The sequence below is a fragment of the Podarcis bocagei genome, assembly GCF_964188305.1.
Source record: "Podarcis bocagei genome assembly, chromosome: 9".
Classification (NCBI taxonomy): Eukaryota; Metazoa; Chordata; class Lepidosauria; order Squamata; family Lacertidae; genus Podarcis; species Podarcis bocagei.
Genome location: NC_138134.1, coordinates 62,210,782 through 62,232,554, shown reverse-complemented (window position 1 = coordinate 62,232,554; position 21,773 = coordinate 62,210,782). Strand labels below are relative to the sequence as shown.

At 42.6% G+C, this 21,773-nt stretch overlaps 1 protein-coding gene across 7 annotated transcripts in view; it reads left to right on the top strand.

The window, feature by feature from the left end:
* The window catches only part of GRID2 (glutamate ionotropic receptor delta type subunit 2), an 849,518-nt gene that overhangs the window by 710,414 nt on the left and 117,331 nt on the right, over positions 1 to 21,773 (top strand). For all 7 annotated transcript variants that reach the window (XR_014011362.1, XR_014011363.1, XR_014011364.1 and 4 more), the window contains exons 12-13: positions 3,454 to 3,592; positions 13,660 to 13,855. Coding sequence is in view for 4 of the 7 variants with exons in the window: in XM_081206978.1 (XP_081063104.1) it covers positions 3,454 to 3,592; positions 13,660 to 13,855 (335 nt within the window). In the remaining 3 variants the exon portion in view is untranslated. The remainder of the gene's footprint in view (positions 1 to 3,453; positions 3,593 to 13,659; positions 13,856 to 21,773) is intronic.

The window sequence follows — 21,773 nt, the reverse complement described above, 5'->3', positions numbered from 1 at the left end:
ACTTGTGTTCCTTTGGTGGTGAGAGAGGTTGGGGTTGGCCTAGGGTGTGATTGTTTGCTTGTGATTAGCTGTGGTGATCTTTGTTTTCGTGTGTGAGTGAGGTGGGTGGGTGTTTCGGATCAGGTTAGCCATATTGATTTGTATGCTGTTGGTGGATTATTGTCATTGTCCTGTTGGGCTGTGTATGTGGTAAAGGGGAGCCATACCGGGGTGAAGGCGTCTTCTTCTGTTTGTCCCCGTGTCAGTTTCAGTTTATTAGTTAATTTTTCTAGTAGGGCTGTTTCCCATACTATTTGGTACCATTGGTCCATGCTTACTCCTGACAGGTCTCTCCAGTGTCTGGTTATGGTTTCCTGGGGAAGTTAAAGATCTGCAACACACTCACTGTTTGTATGAGTAGGCACTACCTTCCAAAGAAAGACATCTGCATCATAATGCCCAAGGGCATTAGCAAACTGAAAACTCTGGGGCTAGTTCCAGACCAAAGCATGTTTGGAGCAGGCCTATTGAAAACAATGAGACATAATTTAATCATCCCTAGTTTAGGTCCCATTGATTCTGATGGGTTGACTCTAAGTAAGACCAAGACTGCAGCAAATCTATACACAGTAGATACCTGAGATTAAGTCCCATTGAAGCCAAAGGGTCTGAGTAGGACTGCATTATAAGTCTGGAGCCAACACATATCTACACTTAGCTTGTGTGGGACAGAAAACCTACAATGATAGAGCCAGCTCTTCCCCCTTCCTTTCCTTGAATGAATTCCTTACAGGAGAACTTCATCTATGAATGAAAGACATGAGGTTGACTTTCAGTTGTTCCTCTTCTTCCTGCAAATTCACCTCAATTAAAAACAGTGGGAAATGGCACTTAGTTTTATTCATGAGTTTGAAAAATGAGAACACAAATGTTCTTGAGAAATTGCAGGTTTCCCCTTCACCACCCCGCCTGTTTCAATTTAATTCACAGCAAACTACAGAGATTGACACTGGAAGGTTAAAGGGACAATCAGTCCTATTGGGCTCATTTAGTCTGCCTGTCTAAAAAGTTCCATTTGATTGTAATTTGGTTTTTGATTGAAACCATCCAAAAAGCATTACCTTAAAAACCCTGTAAAATGAAAATAACCCATTAAAATATTTCATTTATAGCTATGACATGAGGTTTCTACAAGTTACACTTAAACATTTCATCTTCCCAAAGTCTTAATATTGAATTAGCATCTCTAGATAGAATTAGGAGATTCTAATTTCTGATAATGATACAGTTTCAGAAGTAGGTGGAAATGTATTTCTGGCTACATGAGAGACCAACATTGATCTTATTTACTTAGAGGGTTTTATTTTTAAAGACAAAAGTTCCAGACAACGTTTATAATTAACTCAGATTTCCCCACATTTTATTTCTAAAGAAAGAACAAGCACCTTGGCTCTCTCTGAACTTTTCTAAAGGGCAATTCCATCTTTTTCTCAGTGTACTCCTACCTGATAAAACAGTTATCAAGAGTTTGATAATTGCTAGCTTTAGAAATTCAGAATAATGATAGAACGGGGTGGGGGCATGCTTGATATGGGTGTAAAACCCAGTGATTAATTTATAAATAGTGAGGCCTTTCATGTTAGACACATCCTTTGGTTTGTAAGCATCAGGAAAAACCACTGCAGCTATCCTTCTGACATTTGGAAGGAATCCGCTCCTCAGAAGAACCTCCCAAGCGTGCACAGTTCATCCGGTTCTAGCAAAAACATAAAAAGTTATGAAAAATCACCTTTACTTTTTTAATAAATAAAATCAGACTTCAAAGTGCCTAGCCCAAACACTTTTCTATAGATAAACCATAAGTATTATTATTATTATTATTATTATTATTATTATTATTATTATTATTACTATTACTATTACTATTATCTTGACTGTATTTGATTAAATTTGCAGGCATGCTTGCCCATTCTAAAGAGATGAAGCCTGTAAATTTTCAGCAGCTTTCTTGCAAGGGCAGCTTTACAGTCCTGATGTGGTAAAAAAAAAAGGATTCACTTAAGCTCCTTTGGATTGGGGCACTTCAGAGAGATCCTGCTTTCGCTCTGAAAAGCCCTGAATCGCTCTGAAGTTCCCCACTTCAGTTCAGGGTTCGTCCAATGCAGTGGCGTGCGGTGAAATAGGGGAACAGTTAGAGCCAGAGGCACCATCTTGCGAGGGTGATTGGTGGGGAGACGTTGTGTATGTGACGTTGCGACATCCTGATGTCACAGGAGGGAGCATCATGCCTCCCTCTCCAAGCAGGGCAGAAGCTTCCTGGACTTTGGGAAGGAGGCTCCAGGCTTTAATACTTTAATGCTCTAATTTACAGGGAACATTTAGGAGACTAGCCTAGTCCCCCTAGTCCAGGGATGTACAATTGGTTGAACGAGGAGTGTCCCTGTTTGATCGCGGGACACCCGGATAGCCTCCCCCTCCCAAACAACTTTGCCTGATCCCTCCCAAAAAAAAAGCTCAACAATTTGGTCAATCCAATGGGTAGATCACTGCCAATTTCTTTTACAGTGGGAGTAGATCGCAGTGTCTTGGAAGTTGGACGTTGCTGCCCTAGTCCACTGACAACCTGCCACTGATCCAATGCATACCAATAATGTTCCCAAGCACTGTAAGAGTTTAATTAAGGTCATTGATTAAGATCATATATATGAGGTAGAAATGTTTCAAGTGTTTAAATAGGCTGCTTTTGTTCAGAGTTCACAAAATCTCCTTTTCTCATCTATAGCTATCTATCTAATATATATCTATATTTCACACATATATATACTGCTGAATGAACTCATTGTAGAACTCAGTTGTGCGGACAAACCCTCTCCCTTTATGCTTTTAATGGTCTTCACTTTGCAGGCCTCAATTACAGTCTCCAACCTAGTGCATTTTACTCTAGTGAATAATCCTATTGGTACCAGTGGAGCTGTGATCTTAGAATAAGGAAGTTTGGGACCAGTTTACTTGAAGGATCACCTTGCCCCACATGTGCCCTCTCCACTGCTTTGATCTGCAGAACCAGCTTTTTAGAAGTGCCACATAATGCTTGTTCCACACTTGTGAGGAATCTATCTTTTACTGTGGAAGCCCCTATTCTTTGGAACTCCCTGTCAATTAATATGAGGCTGGTGCCTTCAACATACTGTTTGTGACATCTGCTAAAAAATAATAAAAAAGATTGTTTAGGCAAGCCTGTAGAGATACATAATTTTATTATGCATATCTATATTTTGATCATTTTTGTGTCTGCTAATTGCTGTCAGTTGCTGTCTGTTAATTTCATATCGTTAATAAATATTTTGTTCTATGTTAACGTTAACCACTTATAAGGTTTTTTTTAAACTAAAAGGTATATAAAACTTGCTGAATAAATAAAATGACAAGGAAGCTGCAATTAAGTCTTCTTGCTCTCAATTTCCTACTCCACAGGAGGAGAGGTTCCCTATACAACACTGGCAACTCGGATGATGATGGGTGCCTGGTGGCTCTTTGCCTTGATTGTCATCTCGTCCTACACAGCAAACCTAGCGGCCTTTCTTACCATCACTCGTATTGAGAACTCCATCCAGTAAGTTACTGCAAGTTCCAAAAGGGAGTGGGAAGGGATTATATGTCCCCCAGTATTGCAATTATCCATAATACAGCAAGGCATATTTTGGGGTAAATGCAGCAATGCCCCACCAGCCTCATCCTGGCCTCACCCATCCCTCACCTGTCTGCATTCCTACTTGTCAGTTTCCTCCTTGGTCCCAATTTCCCACTGTGGAACTCAGCAGGGAGGAGGATGGGGGCAAAACTAGCCTATCGTTGGCTGTGGCTGCATCTGTCATTTGCTCTGGCTCCACCTACTGTTGGTCTCCCTACATACCACCCTACCAGTCGCTATGGACACAACCCACCCACTGTGTACATCTCCTCCAGTACTTTTCCTAACAATGTTCATGTTTTTTACTTCCCCACCCAATCAAGGCTACCATTTCATTTTCATGTTCTTCCCTGTGTACCAGTCATTGCGCCCTAGTAAAACCATCCCCCCCAGTTATTTATATCCTGTTTTTAACACTAGCTCCTAAAGCAGATTACATACAAATAGGACGATAAAAATGCACTAAAGCAAATAAAATATAGCAGCCGTGCAACCGATTAAAAACAGGTGGTCTATAAAAACTGCACAATCAGTTAAGAAATGCCGGAGGGGAGGGAGAGACCTCAACACCTGTCTAAAAATTGGGAGGCTAACACATCACATCATCCCAGGCAATGAATTCCACAGCTTATGTGCCACCACTGAGAAAGTGTGGCTCTTTTTACCAGGGCTGGCTCAAGACATTTTGGTGCCTGAGGTCAACCAAAAAATGTCCCTCCCTGCCGGGGACGAAGGGATGAGTGAAGCTCTATGTCACGAACAGGTGGGGAATAAAGATTGACATTGGGAACTGCTGTCCCTGTGGACTTTGCCATCTGAAGTGGTTGCCTCACCTGGCCCCATGGGTGGGTTGGCCCTGCCTTTTACCCACAAATTCAGTATCTGCGAAAACAGGCTGGAGCACAAGACCTCCAATGATGGTCTTAAGGCTTGGGTTCTTTTTAAAAAACAAATAAATAAATACCTTGTTCTTTTTCCATTTCAGCACAATCACTCAAAGGTTGAGTGTTACCCACAGTCCAAAATTTATGTGTAGGGATGCAAGCTTGGATTACCTGCTTATTCTTAAGGGGTTGGCCCAGCCTAACTATTTGATATTATCCTGGAGTCTCAAAGTTTTACTTCTGTTAGGGTCTTGGCATTTATTAGGTCAATAGAAAACAACAGAAATATTTTTTTTAAAAAAACTTTCAGTTTAGTTCCCCCCCCAACCCAATATTAAATACAACATGGTGGCTGTTGATGAATTTCAGCTGTACTTATTGGTTGGTTTCCATCAGTCACTTTCCAATAGTGGTTATTGGTCACCTTCAAATTCCAACTATTCATTATTTTCAGTTGTGGATATTCATTATTTTGAATGGTGGCTATTCATTACTTTCACAGATGCTGCACCAGTGACCCCAAAGCTAGACTATAGCTTTTCACCCTGATGTGCTAGCTTTTTAAAAAGAAATGGGGGGGGGGTATTCAAAAGTGGAGTTCCCAACCATCGATCTTGCATGGTACATTCTGTGGTACAACCTCAGGGTTCTACCAGGATTCTGTTTGGCTGGGGCAACCAGTCAGATGCGTGGGGTACAAATAATAAAATTATTATTATTATTATTATTATTATTATTATTATTATTATTATTATTATTATTACCACCACCACCTCTTTTGCACCTCTTTCTGCTGCAAGTGAAGCCTCAGGCAGAGAAATGAGTAGAGATGAAAGGGAGCAAAGAGGAAGAGTAGAAATGCCCCCACACCCTCAAGTGGAAGAGCTCTATGTGCCTATATTGGTACACACCTAGAGCCCATTCTGATTCATTCCAAAGATGCAGTCAGCAAGTGAATGCCACTGCTGAGTGGTGGAATTGGGAACTACAATCTGCCCTCATGCATTCTTCTGACACAGGGGCGTGTCAACTGAGCACCCTAAGAGGTAAAAAGAGAGAGTATAATACTTGCATTCCCTATAAAATAATAATGATAATGATAATGACAGAATAACCTATAGTATAAAAACGTGCTGTGGTACACATGTATGAAGAATGATACTGCAGTTTCTTTTCCATTTCATTTTCTCATGCCATAATTGAGATCAAACTGAGAATCCCTCATAAGGAAGGCTGAGGAAGGCAATCTACAGTGTTGCTGTTGGAGAGGGCCATTGATGCTTAAATCCAATAAATGTTTCTTTTCAAAGAAAGGGAGAACGCTGTGTTTTCTCCAGTTTGCCAGGTTATGTGGTGTTGGTGTTGTTTGGAGTGGGATTAACCTGATCCATCCAGACCTACCTATAAACAACTGAGATAACACCAGTGGTACTTTCCAATATGCCTGCCTTTGCAGAGCATCAGAGCATTTGCTTTCCTCTGCCCTGTCTCCTTTATTCCTTATAACAAGAGAGAGAGAGAGAGAGAGAGAGAGAGAGAGAGAGAGAGAGAGAGAGAGCTAGAGCTCCATGGGCAAAGCTTTATCTGAATTAGAGCAATAAATAAGTGTGTGCTTCAGAATAAGCAATAAGATGTTTGGCCTCATTATTTAGTGACTAATTGTTCCTGCACAGACAGCTTACAAGACAGTTCTAATAGCAGCCTCATGCTCAGCAGACATGTTGCTGTTTGCTGTGTGGAATCATAAAAATCTGTTTTCTAGTTTGCAACTCCTGTGTAATCAATACCTTCCAATTCTGAAAAGAGTGTTGCTGAGGAATTGCAAAATGTCAGGGCCGAAATTAGTTGTTTTTCATTGTTGTGGTTTTTCGTGGGGGTTTGGGGGGGTGTTTAAAAAAAAGCTAAATATGGGGAGTTGATAAAACCCAGTGTTCTGATCCTGGCTACCGCAACACAAAACTGTGGTTGGCACCATTAGACATAAACTGACTTAGTGATCAGTCAGACTGTCCTTGGAACTGTAATTTTGGGGAAGTGAAGAGGGGGTTAAGGGGGCTTAACCATTTATATACTGCTTAATAGCATAGTTGCTAAGTAGTGTGCAATAATAATACAAGTGCCTTTTACTGCTGGGACTAGGTGTGCTCTTTTCAGTGTTCCCAATCCCAACACAAGGTTTGCCTTCTGCTTGAGCTGACCTATTGGAAATTCTGGATTTGTGTTGACAAAATAGCATAGTCAGTAAGGTTCACAATGAAAGCTGGGGATAGGAATGCAAGTACAGGTGCTGTGGTCATGCTATTTGTCCATATCCTAGTATTTCTACTCTGGCCATCAACAGCTCTGTAGAGCAACCATAGCCAACATGGTGCCCTCCAGATGTTGTAGGACTATAACTTCCATCAGCCCAAAGTAGCATAGCTTTGGGTCAGGTATGATGGGAGTTGTAGTCATCTGGATCCCTTTAACTGGAGAGTCTGGGGTTGAACATGGGACATTCTGCAGGTAAAGGATGTGTTCTCCCATTGAATCATAGAATCATAGAATCATAGAGTTGGAAGAGACCACAAGGGCCATCGAGTCCAACCCCCTGCCAAGCAGGAAACACCATCAGAGTACTCCTGACATATGGTTGTCAAGCCTCTGCTTAAAGACCTCCAAAGAAGGAGACTCCACCACACTCCTTGGCAGCAAATTCCACTGTCGAACAGCTCTTACTGTCAGGAAGTTCTTCCTATTGAGCTACTGTCTTCCCTCTAAATGGAGTTTGTTGGAGGATTTTCTCCTCTGTATCGTAACCTTTCTCTTTATAATCATACTTCCTTTAACTCATTCTCTTATTGTCTCTCTATCAAGCTGTTGGGAAAGGAAACTCATTTATGGCACTGCGTTGGTCTGCCTTTTGAGAGACGAAAGAATAACTCCTAGAGTTTTAAGATGTGCAGGGAAAATATTTTTCCCCACTGCTGTTTCCCAACAGACTGTTCTACAGCATCTGTTGCACCTATCATTTATACTAACAGCAATACATGTAGGGGAAATTGCTGCGCTGGCTGTTATGTTGGGGAATTATATAGCCACACTGAGTCCTGTAAGCAACTGATTAAAATTTGCAAGGTGTTCTCATTAGAAACCGGGGACTTAGGAACTGCTTCCTCCTACCCCATTCCCATAATGCGCACAGCAAGTACCCTGACAATTGCAGGATATTACAATATACGATGTGATGTTGCGGAGAGCGCTGTCAGGAGATGCAGAAGGTTATTAAGAGAAGTGGTGGCAACTTGAAATTAGAAATGGCGGTGTCTTACATTTTTACAGCAACCTTAATCACATTGTTTCAAAGCTTTGACAAACTGAAACATTAAACCTCATTTATAGGAACACAAATGTGCACAGTGCTGTCTGGAACACTGACAGCATCAAGGGAGGGGGGCAGGGACAGCTCAAGACATTTTGCTGCCAAAAGCAAAGAACAAGATGGTACCTCTTCACATTCCACATACAGAAGCCAGCTAGTGGGAATGGGAAGGTATACTTCAGCACAACTGACACCAGCAGGCTAGATTTGGCAGCTGTGGTGCACACAGCTCTTAACATCTTGGCACTGCTTCCTGACCCTCAGTAGCTGCCACTTGAGGCAGCTGCCTCACTCTGTCAAAGGATAGGGTCTGTCCTGAAGAGGGAGAGCTAACAAATCTAGTTTCTAGTGATACTAGTCAATCAGAAACACCATCACAACGTCCAGCATGCACATGTACATAATGACCCTATCTGTTGGAATGCCCTGATCCAGCACAGCATTATTAAATGCCTACATCAGAATTCAGCTGACCATTTTTCCTTCAGCAACGTAAGAAGAGTCAAAGGCCCATCCAATCCAGTATTCTGGTTTGTTCACATGGTGTTCACAAAGTGGCCAAGCTGTTGTCAAGCAGAACACCACAGCACTTCCACCAATCATGTTCTTCAGCAAGCAGTATTCAGAGGCATAATGTAATCCATGGCAATTGTGACTAGTAGTCATTGGTAGTCATTGATAGCCTTATCTATCATGCATTTGTCTAATGCTCATTTAAAGACACCCAAGATGGTATCCAATACTATGTCTTGTGGATATGTCTTATCCATAGTTGTACTATGTTATGTGTGGAGAAGTACTTTCTTTTGTCTGTCATGAATCTGCCAATCTTTATGCATAATCTATTCATCTCTTATCATGTCCCTTCCCCTTACCATTTTTTTATTAACTAAAAAGCCCCAAATGTTGTAACATTTCCTCACAGAAGAATCTGCCCTAGAATACAATGTTTATGTTATGTTTGCATCCAGCACTTAAGCTAACGTACATGAAAATGTTCCGTTTTATATATGCAACAACACTTTGACAAACATTCATCTGAGAGCGAGTGCTTGGTCAAAGGTTACTCTGTGGGTTTTGTGGCTGAGCAGGGAAATGAAACCACTGTCTGTCCACTGCATCCTGTCAGCTCTTTTAGTCTTATGTTCTTTTTCAAAAGCTGTGGATGGGGGGGGGGGGGAGATGCATCCCCTTCTGCACACAGATCAGGCATGTGTATATCAGTGGAAAACAGTCCTATTATATTACTCAACCATTGCCATGGAGCCAGCCAGCAATAAATCACAATTAATAAAGTTAATTCTTTATTAGAAGAAACAAGGCCTGCTCAAGGGTGCCAGGCCTAATGAGCACAGCAGCTCTTCTCAGTAGGTCATGCTCCTATGAGGCAGCTGTGGAGCCTGAAAACCCCCATCTTCCCACAGCTGCCTAAATCGGCTAAGGGAGCTGGGCATGTTTAGCCTGGAGAAGAGGAGGTTAAGGGGTGATATGATAGCCATGTTCAAATATATAAAAGGATGTCACATAGAGGAGGGAGAAAGGTTGTTTTCTGCTGCTCCAGAGAAGCGGACACGGAGCAATGGATCCAAACTACAAGAAAGAAGATTCCACCTAAACATTAGGAAGAACTTCCTGACAGTAAGAGCTGTTCGACAGTGGAATTTGCTGCCAAGGAGTGTGGTGGAGTCTCCTTCTTTGGAGGTCTTTAAGCAGAGGCTTGACAACCATATGTCAGGAGTGCTCTGATGGTGTTTCCTGCTTGGCAGGGGGTTGGACTCGATGGCCCTTGTGGTCTCTTCCAACTCTATGATTCTATGATTCTATAATCCTCCTCCCCCTGGTCATTCTCAAGCAGTCTGAAACTATACCGACGTGCCTGTCTCTGCTTCTCCCTCTTCACACCTCTTCTGGTCCTGGGAGACATAGGGTGAGGGGAGTTGGTCACAGCAGGAGGGATAGATACCTTGGCTTCTTCACTAGACTGACTCATCTCTGCCTCTTGGCCTCCCTCTTCTCCTGCTTCCACCTCTGCTCTCTGCTCCCCCTGCTCACTAAACCCCGTTACCTCTTCAGTTTCCAATACCTCCTTCTCCCAGGCTTTTCCCTCTTCTCTCTCTGATCACTCATCGTTGTCTCACCACCAATCCCTGGGCCTTCATCCCTTGGGGGTTCCCCAGCTGAGGCCTCCCACCATTCCTCTGTTCCATTGTATACTTATCAGACCAGCAGATTGTACCCGAAGACCTTATGTCCTTTGAAACTAATGGCATTCTATAAGTTTGCGTTAACATTTTCCAACATGCTACATGGGCATTAGTAATTTGCTGTTAGCTTTTCAAAAGACTGCACACATCTAGCCCCTTTATCTGTCCTTAAGTGTCATCACTTAGATTTGTGCACTTGCATGAAGCTAATTTGTGCCAGCAAAGCCTTAATGGCTCCTAGGTGTTAGATTGCAGCAGACCTTCAGAAGTCTAATGAATGTCATTAAAAAAATAAAGGCATGGTTAAGTGGTCCACAAGGATGGGTAAATAGAGGGAAATATGTCAGGTCTGCAGACTTTCAGGGACCATCAGGAAACTGATTTGAAACCATTGGTATTTCAGAGCCGTATACTTAAGGATTCTAATTTGCATATGTCCATATAGAAAACAAACCAACAGGGTTGTGTAGAAAACACACTGAGAGCAAGATGAAGAAGTTAGAGGACTGCCACAACAACAAAAAGTTGAGAAAGCTCCAGTTCATTAAAATCAAGTCTTTCTATGAAAAATACAATACAAGTCAGAACCCCATTTTGTTGAATATGGGGGTCTAAATAATAAAGAATTCATCAAAACAATGGGGTTTTTTCTCCTGCATTTCTGAAGGAAGTTTAGCCCTGGATTAGGCAAATGCATACCTTGCAAAGGGGTGATGAATTTTGGTTGTAGTAACAGCTTTTCTCCACCGTGGGTAGACACTGTGCCCAAAATGCCTCACTTTGAGGAAGGACCTGCTTGACCCTTCCTCAAAGTCAAGAAAGGAGGAGGAGATGGAAGGGATAACAGAGATCCTTGCTTCACAGGGTAGGTGAACACAGGAGGACTGGTTACCAATAGTGAACTGACTGCATAGAAAGCTACAGGGCCTGCCCACCACGAGGCAAGGTGAGGCAACAGCCTTGGGCGACAGGATCTACAGAGGCAGCAGAGCCCAATATAGATATTTGTTACCTTGCCTTTTCCCGATGTCGATCTTCACTTCCCCCTTCTTCCCTGTTGGGGAGAGGGCACTCCATTTTGTGGTTCACCTCAGGTGCCAAAATGTCTTGGACAGACCCTGACCCTATGGGTACATGAAGTGGTTCTGTTCCTACTTTCTCTTGGATGCCTGGAGGTCTGGGAGCAGGGGCAATAGATGCTATCTCCACTCTTCTTCTGAATTCTGGATGTTTCCTCAAAAGGTCTTGGGTCTCTGTCACATGAATTCTAGTTTATGCTTTCCTGGTGCAGTACTTTCCGTCAAACTACTATCCAAATATCACATTGCAGAAGTCTCATTTCTTTGTCATTTTTAATATACACAGTTCTTGATGTAGCACCCAGCTTCACAAACAGCAGCATTCAGTAAATGTCTTTCTCCTCCATACTTACTGAGTTGCAAAACCATTCTTTTCCACCATTACAGATAATACATAACAGCTAGGTTGTGTAAAATGTGTTCTCATATAGACCATTCTGCCTATAAAAATGCAATTCCTGGAAAGGAAGGCAATCTTTTCACGAGACATAACATTGTCATTTACCTCTATTTACAATAGTCTTCTTCAAGTGTTTCCAGAGTGAAGTGGCAACCCTAGTACAAGCAGGGCTTTGAGGCTGTGCATTGAGTTTTTAGCCCCTCAGTTTCCACGACTTTTCCCAGCCCATCACGGGATAAGGATGACTTTTGTATGCATGAAGGCTCCCTGCATACTTGAGAACCGTGGCCTAAAGATTCAGCCCTCAGTAACAAGGAAACCCTTTGTTTCATCCTGAAACAGATGCACATTCGTACTATCAAGCAATGAGTCAGGTAAACTTCAGCTTAGAGCCAAAGCATCCCTACCATGCATAGAGGCCATTGTGGGTAGGGCAATGGCATGCATATAACCTGGGCAGGGTGATCACTCAGTGGCAGAGTACATGCACTGCATGCAGAAGGTCCCCAGATCCATCCCTGGTGTTACCAGGCAGGACTCTGGAAACCTGCTGCCAGTCGGTGCAAACAATACTGAACTAGATGGACCAATGGCCTAACTCAGTGTAAGGCAGCTTCCTACGTGCTATGGGTGTGCATCAATCTTTCATGCACTCCTGCAACCAGCCAGAACCATGGGAATATTGAAATCTCAGAATACAGTGTAATCACAATACTTCAAAAAAAAATTTAACAATAGTTTAGTTTCCTAAGACCTTCGACGGGTGGCCAGGGTGCTACTTTCGTGTTTTAGGATTTTACTATGCAGTAAAGTCCTAAAGCATGTGCTTGGTCTGTGATGGTGACTGTTTTGGCAGAGATGTTTATCCACACCTGAGGAGAAAGGCCTTGCCGCCAGTTTGGCAAGTATGGGTGAAATTCAAAAAAATGAGAAAATTATTGTTGTTATTTTTTGATGCTATTTTATATTTTACTTTGCATTCTGTTGCTGCAGCTACCTTAAGCACAATTTGGTAAAAGCTGCAAAACATAAGAAATAAATAATTTGTCTTAGCTCTGGTTCTGTGCTTTGATATTTTACACACACACACATTTTTATGATTGTTAAGTTTTAAAAGAACTTAATCAGGAACTTTTAGCTCTCCCCAGGCCAGACTCCCTCCCCAGCCACACACAGCTATTGGCTTCATGTCCTGCTTGAATGTGTCTTTTAATTCTGATCATACCTCTTGCTTCCCTGAATGGAGGATAGAGTTGAAAGTAGCCTATTGTGCAAGACTGAAATTTAAATTTGTTGCTCCACCCACTTTTGTCTTTGGCATGTGGCCCTTGGAAGTTTTCCCTAAAGGGAATGTGGCCCCACTGGCGGAGGAAGAGGAGGAAGAGGGGGAGCGCACAGTCCCTGGCAGCATGATCCCGGTGGGGTGCCACGCCCCCAGGACACACGCCAGCCCCGCCCCCACTTGCTCTCCGCCCCCCAGGGCCAGAGCATGAAGCTCTTCCACTGTGTGGCCCTCAGTCTGAAAAAGGTTTCCCACCCCTGTTTTAAACCATTTATTGTTGATTAATCATTATTGTTATTATTAGTTATTAAATTTGTATACCGCCTTTCATCTGAAGATCGCTGGGCAGTCCACAACATAAAGATAAAAATGAGAGCACAAACGTACATAATAAAACCAAAACAATGCTTGTGAACCACCTTGGGGAATCTATGAATCCCAGTGGTGGGATATAAATGAAATAAATTACCCCATAAAAAACCTGCTTCCTCCCCTCCTTGTTTTGACCTTTAAAATAAAGCTTGCTAACACTGCTCTGGTTTGTGCAGGTCTTTCTTGTTTTAAAAATCCATTATCTTTCCTTCCCTCTCCTTTCCCCTCTATAGCTTCCCTTGTGGTTTAAACTATAAAGGTAATTCTCTTAGCCTTGCTTTGACTTTTAAGAATAAAACAAAAATGACTTGACAGCTGTCTCATCATACATGTTGCCCTTTGCTTGCCTGTAGCATGAAAATGTGGAGTCATGTCTCTTGTGTTTCTTATCTTTACCAACACTTAAGGTCTCTCCAGGATCTCTCCAGGCAGACTGATATTCCTTATGGCACCGTCCTGGACTCCGCGGTCTATGAGCACGTTCGGGTGAAAGGGATGAATCCGTTCGAGAAGAACAACATGTATTCGAAACTGTGGCAGATGATTAACCGAAGTAACGGGTCAGAGAATAACGTGCAAGAATCCCAAGCAGGCATTCAAAAGGTAAGGGCAGCGGCCGGCCTTTTTCCTTGACAAATGGAAACTCTCTTCCTGCTTGATACTTTTGCAAAGGGTGTTTAGCTTCTGCTGTCTGTAGAATGGGAACATAAAAAACAATGATCGTGTACCGATTCTGGCAGGCAGTTCATATAGTCTGTTCCTACCTAACAAAGGAAATTGAGCGCTTCATTTCCTTCATTATTATTTTTGAAATGGAAAGTTTAAAAACCTCATTCTTCTCTCAAAGAGTAAAACACTTCCCCTTTTTAGTGTGCATATATTTACTTATCTGTTTTGCTCCACAAATAAAGAAGAAAAAGGTCATTCACCATAGGATAAGAACCAGTGGTTTTTCCTCAGAGAAGCAGATTCTTCTTACTCAGTAGGAAGAACAATGTTGTAATATTGCAGCTGGGTGTTGTGCTTTGTAACCTGGAAGGGAACAAATGAGATGGATAATATCAAAATATCTGGCTCTGCTCCAGAGCTTTTGGACAAAGGCCTTTGGGTACAACCTAGCAAAAGTCAATCATCCTTAAGTCATGCTAAAAACCCTCATATTTCAGGTTGCAATGGTGACTCCATTTCCCTGAGAGTAAGTTCCATTGAATTTGATAGGACTTACCTCTGAGAAGAACAAGATTACAATATGGCTGTTGGATGCTTGATTTATAATACTTTAAATAATACTCTGGATTATGTTTTATAGCTAAAATATGAGTATTTGTCTATTCAGCTCAAAACCCATCCTGTTCCCTAATTTGGTTATAGGTTTCTGCAGTTCTGTCAAAACCCACAGATTTCCCCCTCCCCCAATGCTATTGACTTCTTTCCATATTGAAATTCATGTCCTAGAATATTTGATTCATTCTTGATGTTACGAGATTTGATAGAAGTTCAGAAAGGAGAAGCTGGAAACAGAGGAGAAGGAAAAGAGAGGCTGCTCTGAAGCCCTAGCCTTCCATGGATCTCTTGATAACAAAAGAACAGCAAGAGGCAGAGGAGGACTTTCTAGTATCTTTAAAGGAGTCACAGCCCTGTTCGTTATTAATATAGCCCCATCAGCCAAGGTCCACCAGAGACTCAACCATAAAACAGAGGAAAGGGAGAAGAGTACCAAAACACACTAGCAAGACATGTCATGGAATACGTTTGATGTCAACATTTTTAAAGGATGGGAAAGAAAAAGACAGAGTGTAACTGACCAGGGGGAAAGTAGTGTTTGGTAGAGATGTTTCTGTATAAGTTTGCAGGTCTTCTTGTAATATTCCTGATGGAATGGGGGAGAACATGGTCGATTCCCCCCCCCCCCTTCTGGGGATCCAGTGCAATGGAATGGTTAGGTTATGACCTGGGAGACCAGAGTTTGAATCTGCACTCAGCCATGAAGCTCATGGGCACCCTTCAAGCAGTCACTGTCTCTCGATGTTACCTGCCTCATAGGGTTGTTGTGAGAATAAAATGGAGAAGGGGGAACCGTGTACACCGCCTTGAGGAAAGGTGAGATATAAATGTGATAAATATAAATGGGTTTCTGAAAAGAAATAGGAGCCATTGAACATCAAGCAAGGATATGCACTGACTGTTATCCTTTAGCTAAGACAAAGAACCAGCGTACCATGGTAGCAGGTACAGGAATCCTTTCCCTGTTACGTGTGATCAAGTTGCACGTGACCATATATGTCATACCCAGAAAAGACAGGGAAGAGCTGGCAAGTCCTTGTGGCTCGCAAAGAGGCCTTCCCTGCAGTCCAAAGAAGACTTCCCTGCAGTGCAATCGGTGAGGGCAGAGGAAGCCTCAAAGAATCCTTAGGCACAGTGAGACTTTGCTCAGGCTGCTCAGCCTTCCCGGCTAACAGCTGACCCACAGGGTAGCGCAAGCGCCACAGCCACTTTCTCATGCATCTGCCAGCTTCCAGCCAGCCCCAGAGCTACAAATCCAGATATTTTGGTCTGGATTGGGGAGAGAGCAGGAGAGAGAGCTGCGACTGGGAAAAAATGGGCATTGAGAGGCTTTTTAGAGGATACTCCCCTCTTACCTGAATTTCGCTTATGCACACAGGGTCCCAGAACGTAACCCCTGCATATGTGGGGGGCTATTTGTAATTCTAAGTTATTCTAAGTTACTCTTATATGGTTTCCTGAAGACATGGCATTTGGCTATCTTTACCTAAGTTGATTCATTTTGCTTAGCTATGCTTTCTAAGATTAACAAGTGACAACACCAGAGAGCCAAGATTAAGCCTACCTAGGGTGGCCATATGTCCTGCATTACAGAGGACATTCCCCTGTTTGTCAGAGGAAAGCCATGTATTTGAAGCACTCCATTCTCTGAAGGGCTTTCCAGTTCAGCTCTGGTTAAAGAGAAAGAATCATTAGAAGTTGGAGCAGGAGGGCTTTGAAGTAGCCCATCAACAGCTGGCACCTGAACACTAGACTGAGCAGATCGTGGCCACAGTCTAACAACAACAACAACAACACATTACTTATACACCACCCATCTGTCTGGGTTGAGATGCCATGCATTTCTATCTAAAGTATGCTAATATTTTAAAATTTGCATGTATGCATCTAAAGTAGACCATGCAAATTTCATGCAAATCTCTGTGCCCTTTCTGTCCTCTTTTTTGTTGGCGCACAGCTGGCTACTCTAAACATAGCTGTCAGAACTAGTGGAGGGGGTAGTCTGCTGCATCATAACAGCCCCTGAGACACCCTCCAAGGGATCGTGGGATTGTGCCTTAAATTAGTTAATTGAAATCAACAAGACTTAAGTTAATCACAATTAACCTTTCACGCTGATTTCAATGAAACCTAATTCTGAATAACTTAGCCTGGATCCACCCCTCTGTTGTTGCTATTATCATTCTTTGCTGTGCCTTTTGACATCCATCTGTTCCAAATGCCCTTGACCCCATTATATGCCTCTATATAGGGTACAGATGTACAGTGGCCCAGTTTACAGATTTTGGATTTTTACCTCAGTCATTCTGCTGTTAAAAAATCCTTTTCCCAACTGCAGAGGGGGAAGAGGAATCATTATGTGCTTGAATAATACCGCAGTGCATTTAACTCGGTATACAAAATATTTAGCCAGTAGGAAAACTGTGAATTACTGTCAAGTGAAATAAAGCTCTTGGATTCTGCAATAAAAGAAGCTTGTCTTTGTCTCTCAAACCCACGGCATTAATATTCAGACTTCTATGCAGATACAACAAACTACAGCAGAATTGTTTAGCCCTGGGCTTTTCTTTCCCTGCTTTTTCTTATTTTTATTTTATTTATTTGCTGTCGGATTATTCTTTGGCTCTGTTAGTTAACCTGCTTGCATTGACAGGAGAGGGCATCAGTTAAATAACACCACCAATGCTGCTCTGATACAGCTGCCCTGCTAAGGTGTCTCAAAATTGTCTCCCGTAGAGCTTAATTTGATGGATCTCTGTTTTATTTTTTGTTGTTTTTCCAATGCTAATGTAACAATGGAATGGTGTGATGGAAATTGTCACAAAACTATACATATGAGAACATATTGACTCTCAAAAGGCCAAAGTCATTGGGGCAGCCTTCCCCAACCTGGTGCCCTCCATGTTTTACACTACAACTCCCATTATCCCTGACTCGTGACCAAACTTGTTGGGGTGATGGAAGTTGTAATCCACAACATCAGGTTTACAGTGTTAAACAAAATCATCACCAAGAAGTTGGATTGGACTTGTTGGCATCTGTCTGTCTTAAGAGACAATGGAGTGCTCCTTCAGGGGTGAATTCAAACCACTGAAGAATGACAGCATCTGCTATGGCTGCAGACACCCGTAACTCGTAACTGCTGCTTCCCATGTTGTTTTTGCAACATTAGGAGCACCAAAGTGACCTCTCTGGAGTGCAGGTCTGGGCAGTGTGTATGGAGGTCCTGGGCTGTGCAGATGCCAAGACCCCCCCTCTGGCACAGAGCCAATTCGTTTGTTACCCATGCTCAGGCCATTACCTCACCAAGAAGCTGGCCCTGGCTATTCCAGCAATTGAATCCTTATCAGATCCAGAAATTAGAAGGGACTCAGGCATGCAGCCTAACCACACACACCCCAACTCACAACAGTATATTTGCAAGCTTGTATGTATTACAAAGAAACATATTTTTAAAGGCCATTTCCATTGTTAGACAGCAAAAGAGCTTTGATAAACACACTGTGAAAAGACTTGGGTTGTGACCCATTTGCAAATTATCTACTTCTGTCCAGTCTGGGATTTTAAGGAGCAAGGACCGTTGAACAACTCTGGGTTGAATGACTGTGGGTGGATTTTCTTCAGCTGCTTTGTAGCAGATAGTTAACCTGCTTTCAGAATAATACCTGAGCCTGACTCACCCATGAAAGCTTGATAGCAATGGCAGGGACGATGCCTAATCCCCTGTCAGCTTTCCCAGTAGTCACATTTAGTATCTTACAACCTGTCAACACATCAGGGGGTGTCTTGGAAAAGCTGATGCCTAAAAGCCTTGTTGCAAATAGTGTTCAGTTTGTTATCAACCAGCTAGAAGAATAGCCAGCTTGTGTGTGTGTGGGGGGGGGGGAGTTATAATCCTCACTGTTTATTTTATTTTTTACATCTAGAGTATTCTTTCGGAAGAAAATACTTTCAAATCCTCTACATAATCTTGTTGGTCTCTAGTAATTTTCAACCTAACCAGCAATGCTGTCTTATTTCTCTCCATATTTTATCATTTGCAAAATATGTATATTGCTCCTTCAAATGAAATTCTAACTAAATTGTAAAAGTTAAAAAAGTTTGCAGATACTGTATCTTTTTTTTTATTTTGCATATCTGTCTGGCTGCATCAAAAGGAGCAGTGAGAGAGCTAGGCGAAGCTTCCTTCAGCAGCCAGATGCTATTAAAAATATTGTTTATTTCCCTCTTCTCTTCTCTTCCTGCCCCTTTCCCCTTTTGTATCATGCCTTGTAAACCATTAGCAACATAGAAAGCTGCCATACATATCAAATCATTGTTCCATCTAACTTAGTACAGTGGTACCTCAGGTTACAGACGCTTCAGGTTACAGACTCTGCTAACCCAGAAATAGTACCTATAGTACCTCGGGTTAAAAACTTTGCTTCAGGATGAGAACAGAAATCGCGCGCTGGCGGTGTGGCGGCAGCGGGAGGCCCCATTAGCTAAAATGGTACCTCAGGTTAAGAACAGTTTCAGGTTAAGAACGGACCTCCAGAATGAATTAAGTTAAGAGCCAGTGTGGCGTAGTGGTTAAGTGTGGTAGACTCGTAATCTGATGAACTGGGTTCGTGTCTCCGCTCCTCCACATGCAGCTGCTGGGTGAACTTGGGCTAGTCACACTTCTCTGAAGTCTCTCAGCCCCACTCACCTCACAGAGTGTTTGTTGTGGGGGAGGAAGGGAAAGGAGAATGTTAGCTGCTTTGAGACTCCTTTGAGCAGTGATAAAGCGGGATATCAAATCCAAACTACTACTACTACTACTCTTCTCCTTCTCCTCCTCCTCCTCCTCCTCCTCCTCCTCCTCCTCCTCCTCCTCCTCCTTCTTCTTCTTCTTCTTCTTCAGTTCTTAACCTGAGGTACCACTGTATTGTCTAGACTGACTGGCAGTGGCTCTCCAAGGTTTCAAGCAGGATTCTCTCTCAGCCGAACTTGACTATGCTGGTGACTGAACCTGGGACTTTTTGCATGCAAAACAAATGCTGTAGTAAACTACAGTCTTTAGCCCGCTTCAGACTAATGTGAGTCACCTTGAGTGACATTTAAAGGATGTAGAGATGCTCTATTCAGACATTCAAGCAACAAGGGAAGTAGGAATGTGCATCCTGCATGCACCACCCAAATCCCCCTCCCCCCTGTAAGTGGGAAGGTCTGAAGTGAGCTTCTAAATATGTTTGGATGGATGCACTTTGAAGACTCTGCCTGTAATCAGGATCCTGATTGCACAGAGGCTTCAAGCTGAATTAGTCCAAAAGCACTTAGAAGCTCCCTTCAGAGCATCCCTCACAGTGATGTCCTGTGGAGATGGGGTGTTTGAGGGCAAGGTTTGTACACACAACCCCACTCCAGGAGCTCATTTTGAATGTCAGAAGAGAAAGGGAAGGATGAATGGATGGATGGATCTGGACAGACAGGAGGTTACTGACCACTGTTTCATTCCCCTTTGGTTGCTGCTTCAACTCCTCAGAATGTTTTTCATTTTTCTTCCTTGCTTATACTGTCTTCAGCCTCTTCTGCACTTACTGCCTTTTCACCTTGTTGACTGTAGAGGCCCATGTAGTTTGCTCATCACAGGGGTAGCTTTGGAGTGCTGTCTTCGTAAATCCCGCAGAGTCACCAAAATCAAAGAGATTAAATGGCACTGAGAGCCAAAGAGGTCAAGGACTGTGAAGACCTAAAGAACAGGAATGGTGCAGATAAAAACAGCATTTTAGATGTAACTATTGGTGTGAGTTTAGGGGGTCAGCATCAGTGAAACCCTGGGCCCTTTCCTAAAACTTGTGATCCTGTATCTGCAAAGGTAGGATGTAGAAGAGGTAGCCTGCCAAACAAGGGAATGGCTTGGGCTGGCTAGTTAAGTACCACAATTTAGCATATGAAAAGAAGGTGCTCTTTGCCATAGAAACAAATGGGTGAGCCTTCCCCCCAACCCCCTCACCTGGATGGTACTCAGGAGAACAATAGCTTTTTCTAGGAAGCTGGAAGCTAGAGACAGAAACATGTCTTCTTGTATACTGGATCCCTGTGACTAATGGAGGAGAAATACTTGGGGGTGGGGTGGGGGGGGTAATGCTGTTATCCCTTCCGTCCTTTGCTTAGGTTGTATATAAGTGTAAATAAAACCATATATCCTAAAGCACCACAGACTTCCCTGACCTCCTTTCCAAGGAAACTGAGCTCTGTGTAGGCACAGGCACCCCTGGAATTTCTAACCACTTGGAGTTGAATTTATCCCCACTTGGAGTTTGGGGTGGCGCATAAGAATATACTTGTGACATCTGTTCAGCATCAGTGCATGCTATGAGAACGGTGTTTTTCAACAAACATGAAATGTGGCTTATTGTTTTGACTCTCCTCTAGACATCCATATTCAAGTGTTTGGCATCTTTCAGAATTCGATCATGGAGTGTTGAACCATTTTTTCTCCTCTCATCACTTCCACCCTAGTAAATGACTGTTAATAGCAATTATGGATGTGAATGTGATAACTTGAAATTTTACTATGTGGTGGCTGTTTCGGAAGAGCACCACATTATGCTAAAACAATAGGTGAAAGCACCATTTTATTATGATGTTCAAAAGTGATTGCAGAAAATGGGTTTTTCCACTTCTAATGAGTGAGGTCTGTTGTCACAAGAGATAGTTTTGAAGTGTTTTATGAACAGTGAACGCCTTTGTTATTTGTATGTTGGAAAATAGCCCTGCGATGCAAAGAGTTATCAGAGTGATGAAAATATCCCTATGAACAGAAAACAAAACTACTGTATTCGCATTCACCCAGAGGAAAAAGACACACTTAAATATAGGGAGAAATGAAAGGGATCTATATTGGTGTCACAAGCGAAATTAGGGCATGTGCTATCTAAAGGTGGGCCAGTTTTAAAAATACCACTTCCACCCCTTGAATTTGAGATGCTGCCAAATGGCAAGAGAGATGAGAGGGGAGAAGAGCACTCCCAAGGCTACTGCTGTGTGCAGCCATTTAATGACGGTGCAGTTTTATGCGATGATGTCAGGGGTGCCGCTGACATTCCCGCTAGGATGACCTTGATGAGAAAAGAAGCATATTTCAGTAAGAGCTTGTTGGGTGAGTGGCAATAACAGCATACATTCCAGGAATGGTGCCAGCTTTAGAAAGGTTATGTTTTTGCTTTAGAAATTCAGGAACGGCTGTTTAAAAATGTAAGCGATACTGTAT